This window comes from Drosophila pseudoobscura, chromosome 2, assembly GCF_009870125.1.
Source record: "Drosophila pseudoobscura strain MV-25-SWS-2005 chromosome 2, UCI_Dpse_MV25, whole genome shotgun sequence".
Taxonomy (NCBI): Eukaryota; Metazoa; Arthropoda; class Insecta; order Diptera; family Drosophilidae; genus Drosophila; species Drosophila pseudoobscura.
In genome coordinates this window covers 943265-955046 of record NC_046679.1, presented here as the reverse complement: position 1 = coordinate 955046, position 11782 = coordinate 943265, and the positions used below count along the sequence as shown (strand labels likewise).

Below are 11782 nucleotides of genomic sequence, written 5' to 3'. Positions count from 1 at the left end.
CCGATGTGCAATGAAAATATTAATTTTATAAAAGCTCTCATCAGCTCATTATTTATTACGTGTGTTGTACCCATTACAATGTTAAATTAGAAGCTGATCTCGTTAGTAGAACTCGTAGGTAGAAGTAGTAATAATTATTGTATGATAACATGCCGAATGTGTATCCTCTTCGTGGTGTCGATTCCTATTCGTTGCGCCGGTGTCCTGGAGGACACGGCTTAGTTGAATTCCTGCTGTCCCTTGCTGGCATCGGAAAAGGCCTTTGCGTCAACGCTTCGCTTGCCCAGACGAGGTCCAAACCAGAGCCCCGAGGAGGCACTGGGGCCGGTACGCTTGTCCAGCACCTGTTGCAGGGCCAGGAGGTGGGCAAACTTGCGTAGCTCGGCATCACTGCGTCCCACGCGCGGAAACGCGACTAGACCAGCCCGCTTTTGATAGTCCGCCTCTGAAATGGCACGTCCCCAAACACCCGAAGATATCAGTTATGCCAGCCAGCCCTCATTACTCCCCTGCTCCCCACTGTCCTACCGTTGTAGTCCTCCTGGGAGGCATCACCGTAAAGGCCGTCGAATACCGCTGCATCACTGGCATCGCGCAGACTGTTGGCCAGGCTGGGATCGCTGCGGCCGACGCGGGGGAACGCGTAGAGTCCCATGTTGGCACCACGCCGATTCTTGTCATGGTTCAGTTCTGTGCAAGCAGCCGAATAGAGTGTTTATCATTTTTTTAAATTAATGTTGCAATTAGGAGGGGTCATTATTTTCTCCCCTTCTTAAAGTTTCCAAAGTGTATTATAAAGATATTTCATGCAGAGTCTTGAAGCGAAGCAATCAAATTCAAATATTAGAGTACATATATGAAAAGAGTCAAGGAATTGAAAATGGAATATGGATGGGAGCTATTTTACCTTTTTCTTTTAAAGGTCCTGAAAAATACCAATGGAAATTATTTATACAGCATTTACTTAAGCATTCCGTTTGAAAATATGTATATTTTTTTGAAGTTTGGTTGGTTTGGTTAGGATCAAAATCATAGACGCCCACGAGATCTATAGGTCTCCTAGGGACCTTTTATTGGTGGTTTAATGGATGAACTTCTTTAAGGCCGAAGGATTCAATTGTTGTACACACGTTTAAGCACCATTTACGAGTATCTTAGTATCTTACGGGTAGTAGATTTTTCGCACTTACCTGCCGTACTGAATTCTGCCAGCAAAACGAGCAGCAAAATCGCACTAACAATGTTGTACAGACTGAAAATGGCTTTCATTTTTGAAAAAATAAGATTTCTAAGACTATTTTTTGTAGTTCTAAAACTGTTGGCTCCGGCAAGTGTTTCCTTTGGCACGTTCAATGATGTTCTGATGGTCCTGGTCGCAGCTCACGGTCTTTTATACAGACACAGAGCATAGCCGGACACGTAGATAAATTACGCCAAGAGCAACAGGGAGCAGGGAGCAGGGAGCAGGGGGCTGACAAAATGTTGCTGGACAAAATGTAGTGGGTGTTGGCAACAGGTGGCCATGGCAACATGCCCCATGCAACCCTCCAGCCAGGCAGCACATAAATGGAAATGAATGAATAAACGAAGGACCAGCGGGCAGTCGCAGTCCGAAAAGTGTCTGGGAACATGTTCCTGCATTCGGTGTTGCATTGGAAATTGCTTTATTGCTCGCATCCGATTGATTTACTAATACATTGGGCTACTAAAATCTAACATTATAAGAGTATCAGGAGAAATTGGGTGGTCTCTGGAGTTACCTACAGCCAGCCGGAAATCATGCGGCCCGTGACCGTAGACTTGCCCCGCTCGCCGCCAGCCGCGGCACTGCTCTGACCCACCTTGATGGCCGGCTTCAGGGGTGCTGGTGCTGCCTTCTTGTCCTTATCATCAGCCGGCTTCTTATCCTTATCGTCACCCGGCTTCTTATCCTTATCGTCCCCAGGTTTCTTCGCATCATCGGACTTGGCCTCACCTGGTTTCGCTTCGTCAGTTTTCGTTGGGGCTGGGGGCTTTCCATCAGAGGAGCCTTTCTGCTCCTGACCGCCCGACTTTTTGTCATCGGGCTTGGCTGCTTGCGTGGGTGCACTGGTGGTTTCGTTGGCAGCCTTGGTGGTACCTGGAGCTCCTGAGGCTGCTGTCTTCAAGTTCGGATCGGGTTTGGCATCCGCTGGGGCCGAAGGTGCAGCACTTTTGGCAGCTCCATTGGTTGCAGGGGGCTTTGCACCCTCGGTCTTTGCAGCTTCCTCCTTTTTGGCGGCTGCCTCTGGCTTGGCCGGCTCTCCTGGCTTGGGTGGCGCTGGCTTGGTGTCCGCTGGCTTAGACGGTGGAGCCGGGGCGGTTGGCTTCTGTTGGTCGCCGGGCTTTGAGCCGTTTACAGTGCCTTGGGGCTTGGGTGCTCCTGCTCCCGGGACCGGCTTCTGATCGGAAGCTTTTGTACCAGGTGTTGGGGCTGCTGGCTTGGAGTCTTGTTTCTTATCCTTGTTGTTTTCTTCGTCTGACTTTTTCACATCTGCTGTTGGCTTTTTCAGAGTGCTTTTGGTGCCATTACCATCCGATTTCTCATCAACGTTCTTCACAGATGCTCTCGCCAATGCAGCTGAAGCCAACGAAGCAGCCCCGCCTGCCGCACTTGAGGCGGATTTCTTGGACTAGAGTAAAATCGGGTTTGAATTAGTTTGAAATGTCACCCTTTTCCATAATTTTTACCATAGTACTATCCAGTTTCCTGTCCTCGTCGGTTTTCGGGGTCTCCTCGTCATCGGCCAGCGATACTTCGTCGGCAGCCATCTTCTTTCGCATAAACTTGACGTACGCGACTCTGGTGGCACGCGTGACTTCGCCCAAGTTCGGGTTGAATTCTGTTGATTGTGAGGAAGGGGTTAAACAGTTACTAGTTACTAGGGCTATGGATTTACTAAGAGTCCTTACCAATCAATTGACTCTGGTCCATTGCTAGACCCTCATTGGCCGTCTCAATGATCTTTCTCCTCAGACTGCGTTGACTGTGGCGCTGCATGGAGGAGCGCTTGGAGCCAATGGGATCCGCCGTAAAGGTGTTCTTCCTGGCAATGGCGTTCCAGTCCTTTTCACTACAAAAAGATGGCACTCTCAGCTATGATTTCTACTTCTACTTGCTAAGTATTTACCCCTTTTGCGTCTTCTTTCTGCCTATGACCTTCGCCAACGACGCGAAGATGTCGCGTCCGCTCTCGCTCTCGTTCATTTCCTGTTTCAGATTCTCCACAAAACCAATTTGGAAGTCCTTGAGTATGCGCCGCTCCATTACCTTGCCCTTGGTGGTGCGAGCAACTCCTGCAAATACAGAGAGGGTATCCTTATTAAGGGGATCCCCGTCCCCGCTTTAAACCTTTTAAAGTTCTATTACGCTACCCGCTGTCTTCTTCTCGATGTCGGGCACATCCCAGCTATTATTCGTGAAAATCTCCAGCAGCTCGAAGCGCAGCGAGCTAATATCCTGGCGCACCTCAATGATGTCATCCTCGGTAATGCCGTAATCGTCACGCTTCCTCTGCTCGGCCGTTACGAACCGCCTCACCAGCAGCTTCATCACTTTGTCATGCAGAACCTGTGCCCTCTCCATGGACTTTCGCTGTTCGACAGACAGACAGACAGAGCCAGCGAGGGGGAGAGTAAGAGTGGGAAGCAAGGATTGTATTAGAAAAGCTGCATGAGCTTGATTGAAAATGATTTGGTAAAGGCTTTGCCCTTGATTGCTCCGACAGTGACTACGACTAGATGGTGCGATGGTTAGGTTGTAAGGTGGTTAGGTGAGGTCACCTTTGACATACCATGAAGCTCTTGGTTCTTGATGGGCGCTTTCGTCCCAGGGTTTTGCGCAGCATCTTCATGTTGGGACAGAGGTTGAAGGGCGGCGGTATGGTGCCGCCATCCTCGAAGTAGCTCATCCACAGCTGGGAGCGTGCGAATTTCCACTCCGTGTCGGCCCGCTCCGAAATGATTTGGTACGAGTTGGACATCATGGCAATCAGCATGTTGAGCAGCACGATGATGTTGATTACCGAATACGAGCCAAACATCAGAAGGGCCCAGAACCGGGTGAAGCTCTTAATGCCAGCCAAATCGAACGAGACGAGATCCACCAAGCCGAAGGATGCCCAAAAGAGCGACTGCGAAGTCTCGAATAAGCTGCAGGCAGAGACATACATATATCAAGGGTACATATATCATATAAGGTTGGTAGCTCCCTACGCACTTGGAGAATCGTCGCCAGATGGTGCAGGCCTTTTCCTGATCATCAAAATCGGCCACATCGGGATGCAGGTGGTAGCACTTGTTCTTCTCCAGCTCCGCGTAGTACCACAAGAGCTGGTTCAGGCCGCAGCCGAAGGCAAACAACACCAGAGTGTAGATGAAGAAGAACTTTATGATGTCGATGATCATGCGTCCCAGGGAGACTTGCAGCGGTCCCAAATGTGGGTTTATCGAAAAGATGTGCACCAGTTTCAAGTAGGAAAAGACCATGCCTGCCGCGAAGGCGCCCTCCGAGAGCAGCATCGGATCAAATGGATGCCAATGCTCGCGGGGAAAGTACGGGTCGATGCCGCGGAACCAAAGATCTCGCTGTACGTGTGGAAAGAAACGTAATAATAGTAGCTACGTCATGTGGGAGGCAGTGGCCAACAGCTTACATGAACTATAACCCAGGCCGTTGCTCTGCAAAGAATCCACGTGACGTAGAACATGTTCGATATATAGTCGACAATGTTCCAAAGATCCATGATGTACTCAAACAAACCGTCGGAGTACAGAGACTTGAGTTCTTCCAATATGAGAGCCATGATGTAGAGAATGATGGCCAGTTCAATGGGGCCCGGCAGAGAGCCGCGTTCATGCTTGCGCCATTCCTCCAGCATGGTCAGCATCCACGGAAAGGCCAGCAGTTCAAAGGTGATCTGCACCACTCGCAGCGAGGCGGCACCCAGCAGCACTGCGGATAAGAATCGCTAGAGATCAATGCCACATGCAACGCCTGCCATACCCACTCAAGAAGAACATGTAGGAGCAGGAGTGTGTGATAAACTTGACGAAGGGCTTGCGCATGAACTTGGCCCCCTCCGAGTCCGGGGCCAAAATGTACTTCAGGCTGTATATGGGGAAACTGCATCCCAGCTTGATCACATCCAGGAGCTGCTGGGATGCCTGTTTGCGTCGAAAGCCCGGCAGGCCATCGTACCAAATGGCGGCCAACAGTTGCTGGACATTCGGATGGGCCACAAACTGTCGGAACGGAAAGCATTAAAATCCTATATCATAGAGAGAGATAGAGAGAGTGTGAGTGTGTGAGAGAGCAACCCACAGTCTTCTGCTTGTATCGAATGGCTAGCTTCAATCTTTCCAGGGTCTGCCTGTGGCCGGGACACCAAATCTCGTGCGACGGCTCGTGGTTGAAGTTGAGCATCACCTCCAGTTCCATCGATGTGCGTGCGTGGTCCAGGAGAGACGTGACAAAGTTCTGCACCATTTGACGCATTTCCTGTTGAGTAAACACAAACAAGTTGGTCGCATTCGAATGGCAGCGACGACGCTTACGCTTTTCTAGCGTACCGTATATTCGGCACGAAATTCCGACTCCATGGCCTGCAACCGCTTCAGCTCCCAGGACAACTGAAAGGCTGTCAGTACAGGGTCTCGCGAGCTGAGGGCTATCAAGGAACTGGCCGACAGCGCCCGATACGCGTTGATCCTCGACTGCGAATGACGCAAGGAGTCCGAGGTCTGAGAGGTAACGCACTCATCGCAGCCGCACCTGCAGAAGAAAGCACCCTTTAAATAGACATCGTCACCCTGTTGCAGGTCGACAGGAGCTCCTCCTAATTTACTAATTTGTCACTTGGCCCGCAACGATAGAGAAACGTGCTAGTTGGGTGGAAATGGGGCTTACTCACTTGACGTCGTGGGGCATGGGCAGCGTGGCACCGCGATCCAGCAGTATTTTAAGAATCTCGTAATTATTGCGGTGCGCAGCCAGAATCAGGGGGGTTATGTCCATGGTGAACGTTGACTTTGAACGGTCCACTGCCTCCCAGCTCTGTGTGGGCAAAGTGTTTACAATTACAATCGTTGGCTAATGGCTAATGGAAAGGTTAAAGGTGGAAGATGGAAGGTAGAAGGGAAAACCTACGTAGGGCTGGCCCTCTTTGTGGTTGGTTTCCTCCCATTGCAGCAGCTCCTCCACGGCCTCCACATACTCCTCGGATATGGCGTGCAGCAGAGCATCCCCCACTTCGATGTTGTGTTCCAGGAGAATCACCATCAGGTCAAAGTTCTCATTCTCGATGGCCGAAATGAGGGCCGAGCGGTTCATGGGATCCGTGCAGTTTATGTTGAACTTATCGGTGCCCTCAAACTCCTCCAGAATTCTTCAAGGATAAAGGCAATTATGCAACCACCACCAACCATCGCTTACGTCTGTGGAATAGCTCTTACTTCTTAACGCCCGGAAGGTCACCACGCTCGCAGGACAGAATAAAATTCTTCTCCACATCACTGAGAATATACTCCTCCGCCATCATCAGGTCATAGTCGAGCCGTGAGCCTGCGGCCTTTTCGGCATCCGATTCGACGCTAGTCATCTTGTTTGATTTTATGACTCTTTTCGACGCGAAATGTTATTCAAATTTGACTAGATTCGACCAGCCGTCACATCTCAATACCATATGTTGGCCCCACACTCGCTAACTGTCCTTGCACCTTATCCTTTTCCTTTTTCGCACAGTATCCGTTTCAGCGCTTAACGATCACGATGTGGTGCCTCCAATTAGCTGCATTGCACTGTTCAGAATTAGCAGCTACTGGTCGGTATATTCCACTAATTACATTAGCACTTTACGGCAAAAAGTCGGTCAATGTGTGGGCAAAACGACAGTCAATGGGCCCGTCAGCGGAGGTACGGTATGGTATGTCTGTTGCCACACCTGATGGGTCTCTGGATGCATAAGAGCGGGACGAAAGAGGGCAGCGTGCAGAGTGCAACCGATTCAAGCAATGCTATCAAATGCCCATGCTAGGCTGCTGCCCTGCACCTGCACGTGATAAGTGACACACAAATTATGTTCGATTTTCGAAACCCCCCAAGTGCGATCTATCAGCTCAGTTGAATGCAATGCTGATAGAACGGTGATGCTTACATTAATATATTCGAAAATGACAACAATAATCTTGTGTTTTTTAAAGTTAATTCAAAAACAATCAAAGTCAAAAATGCATGCAGAAAGGTCAATGAGTCATGATTGAGGCAAACTTCTAACAGCAGCAGTCAAGTCCCTGCAAAAAAGCTCCTTACCTGGAGCTCGTTAGTACTTTTGTTCCTAGTAGGAGTCGCAAAAGCTGCTTAAGCTAAGCTCTCAATGTAAGACAACGAACTTTCCAGGTTTAAGCTTTCAAGCTTTCGGGTTAGCATGTACAAATCACGTAGAAATGACCTTTGGGTGCGTCTCGACCTGGTATTGAAAACCAATTTGTAAAGTGCATTGAAATTCTGAGCGTTTATAATTTCACCAATTGAGGTAACTGTTGCGTTGCGCGGACCGGTATTAGCCAATAATCCACATATTTTAGCCAGTGGTGCAGCAGTAAAGTAAATCTCTATTATTTTTTGTTTTTTGCACTGCCCCTGGAACCGCATTGTAATATACATACATACATATACATATGTACAAACATACATACGCTCTCTTTCGTTCCTTCCCTATCGTTCTCTCGATCTCTCGCGCTCTCGCGTGCATTCGCACTCACTTCTTGCACGTCTACTGCGAATAGTTCTTCAATCCGACACCGACCGTCTTCAATCTGACTTCAATCGAACTAATCATCCAACCGACTCGTCGTGCTCTCGACGGGTGAACTGATATTTGGGCGCAAGACCCTAGCCCTGGACCGTCTAAGCAACAGGCTAGGATAATCCATCAAAATCCTATCCCAATTTGTACTGAAAGTATGGCTCGCCCTTTGACTCGAATGTGGGCTACTTCTGTGCGTATTGTGCGCTTGTTTCTATGTCAATGCTGGGAAATAAATTCCCATTCCAGAACCAAGAAAAGTAATATAAATACTCCAAAGGAGCGAGCGCTCTTTGAAATGTGTGCTTTGAAAGGTGGAGCTGAATGGGGGCCGTGGCTGTACGTGCTTAAGTTGTTAAGCCGAGGGCATTGCACTCCGCTCACATTTCTCTGCAGGACAGGTCCCCAAAGAATTTCCAAATGAAAGACACAGCGACGGATTAGGATTCATTGAGTGCGAATTAATTAGTGTTGATATTTATAACTTCAGCGGAATTCTCTGCGTGAGGTATATATTTTTTATTATTATTTAAATACTATTACTAATAAGCACGTAACACGTTTGATTAGATTAATTTGTCCGCAAGATAAAGGACGAGTGCAATAATAAATTTTAGGCCATGTCTGATAACCCTTTTATTTGGTTATTATGTATTTGTTTAGTGTATGCAAAGCTCACATATTCGTGTTTTTTACGGCCCTTCATGAAACATTGCCCCCCAAAACATCTTCTTCGTCCTTCAGTTGGATAGGAGCACTTGTAACCATATTTTCTGCTCATAGGAAAAAACACAAAGCTTTTTCTAGAAGCTTAAATTTTCACTAGCCACAAAGAGAACAAGAAGCCAGTCGAGTCGAAATCAGGGAAAGTCCAGAAGTATGGGGATACCGCCATATAACTGATTCAATGGGAATGAGTACAATAGTAAGCAGAATACTAGATTTTAAATGAATGAATTGAGTGAATGAAAAGCAAGAAATTCCCAAAAGTTCCAAAAATGTACTTTCGTACTCATTTCCACTCTACGGTACCAGAAAAGATAGTAATTAATTTATGTGCTCTTGTCTGATATGCTCAGTAATTCAAATATACTGACTTAGATAATGGGTCCATGAATCGAAGGCATGCTCATATAGTAAATACAATATACTAGTGCTGGTGTAAAATAGATTAGATTCTGATTTGATTTGGACAGGCTAGAGTGTTTGATTTGGTTGTCTTTCAATAAATTTGTTTAGTAGTTCGGTTTAGTAATTCGGCGCACCGAAATTTATATACCCTTCTCACAAAACCTACCCTGTACCTACCCTGTAGAATATAGGTGTTCTAGTACCTTCTATACGATAGCATACATTCATTTGTATGGCAGCTGTACGATATTGACTCACTGAAAGATTGTACATATGCTTTATGCCGTTGGAGATGTAAGATATACCCCTGAATATATAACGTCCATCGTATAGAAAACAGAATAGGAATAAGGAATGATTTGATATATTCTTAACTGGTTGATGACATTGGCTTTGATATAAATATTTGATTTCTTTTTGCGGAATGGATGGTGCCTATTCTTCATCATTGGAGAATTTCGTAATCCGCATCAATAGCCGAATCCGTAAAGCCCGGTTTCTGTTTTTCTGGTGATACCAAAACAAGCCACGGATTCGACATACCGCTCCCGATATAAACGCATTGATTGGGCAAAAAGCGAGTGCTGAGTTGAGTACCGACAAAACGGTTCATAGCAACTATTATGGAACAATGTTTAAGAGCTCACGCCGATTCAAAAACTAGTATTCATAATTTTTCAAATGCATTTATTAAAGAAACCCAAGAATTGGAAAATAGTTGGACTTTTAGTAAGAGATGCCGGTGTTGTCGCGGATCCATTCCAAGTAGCCGGTGACGCGGCTGAAGACAGCTGGGTGACCAGCCTGGCAACCAGCACCAGAAACAAAGGAAGTCACTCCCACCAGGCGGTTGCCGTCATGGGTGACCAGGGGGCCGCCAGAGTCTCCTCCGCAAGTGGACTTGCCACCGTTGGTGTTGATGCAGATCATGTTGTCGTGGAGAGACCAAGTGCGGCTGCACTCGCCCTGATCCATGATCTGGACATCGACGCACTGCAGCCAGTCGGGGAGTGGGCTGCCGTCATAGGTGCCACCCCATCCAGAGGCAACAGCCCATTGGCCGGCGTAGCTGTTGTAGCGATCGTTGAAGCTGGGCAGCTCAACCTTGTTGACCAGATGCCAGAAATCGACATGGGGAGTGCGGATCAGAGAGATGTCGTTGTGAAGGTTTCCACTGTTGTAGTGGTGGTGCTGGACGAAGTCGTTGCGGTGCACCCAGTGGGTGTACTGGGGCTGGGTGCGGAAGCTGGCTCCGTAGTTGATGGTCACAGACTCGGCGCCGTTCGTGCAGTGAGCAGCGGTCAGGACCCAGCTGTTGCCAATGATGGAGCCACCGCACCACCAGTTGCCGTTGCCGCTGAAGAGCAGTCCAACAATGTAGGGAACCTTGCCCTCGTAGGCGTTGTAGCCGTTGGTGATTCTGCCCTGAATGTCCTTAACAGGGACAGGGGTCTGCTTCTCCACGGGAGTGGGGACAGCGCTAGCTGCGGCCACAGCCAATGCCAGAAATAGGAACAGTTTCATCTTGATCAATCTGTGAAACTCATGCCTTTCCTAAAACTTTGCGCCCTTTTTATACTGGCGAAGCCTCTTTATCTTGCTCGGGCACACTTCCAAAAGTGCTACTCTTAATTAAATGTAACATTCACCTGCAATAAATTTTTCGAGCGTTTCTCTCATGAAAGTCTTGCGGCTGATAAGTCGTCTACAAGTGGACTCTTTGAAGAAAAATATGGCTCACAATCGGCCAACGGACGTGGGTGATATTTGTAATAAGTTCTCGATAAAGCCCATCAAAGTAATGCAAAGATTATATTTAGGATTCAGCAGCGTGCCCGAGCCTGTCTGATATATGGAACCCTTCTAATATTAACAAACCGGCAACTATGAGATTTCCGGTGTGTGTCTGTCTTATAGAAAGGGAGAGGGTATACTGAATAGGAATGTTGAACGAACAACGATAAGAACGAACCATAGAGAACGAGAAACGTTTGAAAATAAATTTGTATATGCAACTTAGGTAAATCTGCCAAATACAATTAAATTAGTATTACTGTCGTACAGTCTGTCATTATTCATGACATTAATTTGGTCCCGAGAGTGGAAAAATTTAAATTTAATTAATTTCACTTTCATTAAATGTATTTCCTACAAATTTAGTTTTTATTTGTATTTGGGCCGTGTTAAAAAGACTGTTAAAGACTGAATTCCATTTAATTTCTCTATTATAATTAAAACCCAAATTTTAATTTTAATATGGGTGTCTTTCTTTTTACTATGCCATTTTTCTCTCATTGCGACTGAAAATAAATAATCCCCATAGAAATTGCAGTTTCTTATGGATTTATTCAGCTTGATTAGGAAGATCAGATCTTTATTGTAAATACAAATATGACTGCCACTAGAACGATCGATAGAGAAACTGTACGACGAGTATCTTAATATCAATTTAGCTTAATTTAATTTATGTCGTGGGCTGCCCTGCTTCCTCATCTTCTTTTTTCCTCCATATCTATTTACGATGAGCGCAGTGAGTCGCGGTTGTGTTGTGCCCTGATCCACATTTTTGATTCCAAAACTAAGCGCGACTAAATCGACTCTGAGAGTATCTTTCCTTCTCAGGCCACGCTCTCAGCAAATACGAATTGAAAGAATAACGGATTGCTCTACTGCGCAGCTTCGGTCTTTGTCTATTGATCCTGTCTCTTGCTTCTGTACCTGACGCATACATACATCCACCCATTTATGGTCGTACACAGCTAATTTAATATACCCCTTGGTATATAAAGTGGCAATAAGCGGAGAATCAAAATGGAGTTAAAACAAAT

General features: G+C 46.8%; 3 protein-coding genes across 4 annotated transcripts; all 3 read right to left on the bottom strand.

Annotated features, from left to right (window-relative positions):
* Positions 1–19: 19 nt before the first annotated feature.
* Positions 20–1372, bottom strand: Capa (cardio acceleratory peptide capability). 2 transcript variants are annotated; one of them, XM_015183059.2, is made up of 4 exons: positions 1191–1372; positions 908–925; positions 529–690; positions 20–445 (listed from the first exon to the last, which is right to left on the bottom strand). In XM_015183059.2, the coding sequence occupies exons 1-4, from the start codon at positions 1267–1269 to the stop codon at positions 219–221; spliced, it is 486 nt and encodes a 161-aa protein (XP_015038545.1). In that variant the 5' UTR covers positions 1270–1372; the 3' UTR covers positions 20–218. The 2 variants fall into 2 exon arrangements, with proteins under 2 accessions (XP_015038545.1, XP_001357612.2); XM_001357575.4 differs by lacking the exon at positions 908–925 and having other exon boundaries at positions 1191–1370.
* Positions 1373–1628: 256 nt separating this feature from the next.
* On the bottom strand, positions 1629–6822 carry trp (transient receptor potential). The gene is made up of 14 exons (XM_001357576.4): positions 6472–6822; positions 6167–6404; positions 5931–6073; positions 5590–5791; positions 5342–5518; positions 5028–5262; positions 4674–4972; positions 4238–4605; positions 3813–4170; positions 3394–3613; positions 3150–3315; positions 2932–3092; positions 2710–2861; positions 1629–2651 (listed from the first exon to the last, which is right to left on the bottom strand). Exons 1-14 carry the CDS (start codon positions 6615–6617, stop codon positions 1761–1763), a joined length of 3756 nt encoding a protein of 1251 aa, XP_001357613.3. The 5' UTR covers positions 6618–6822; the 3' UTR covers positions 1629–1760.
* Positions 6823–9661: 2839 nt separating this feature from the next.
* Positions 9662–10507, bottom strand: LOC6896707 (serine protease 1-like). The gene has a single exon (XM_002136885.3). It carries the CDS (start codon positions 10476–10478, stop codon positions 9681–9683), a length of 798 nt encoding a protein of 265 aa, XP_002136921.2. The 5' UTR covers positions 10479–10507; the 3' UTR covers positions 9662–9680.
* Between the last annotated feature and the right edge of the window lie 1275 nt (positions 10508–11782).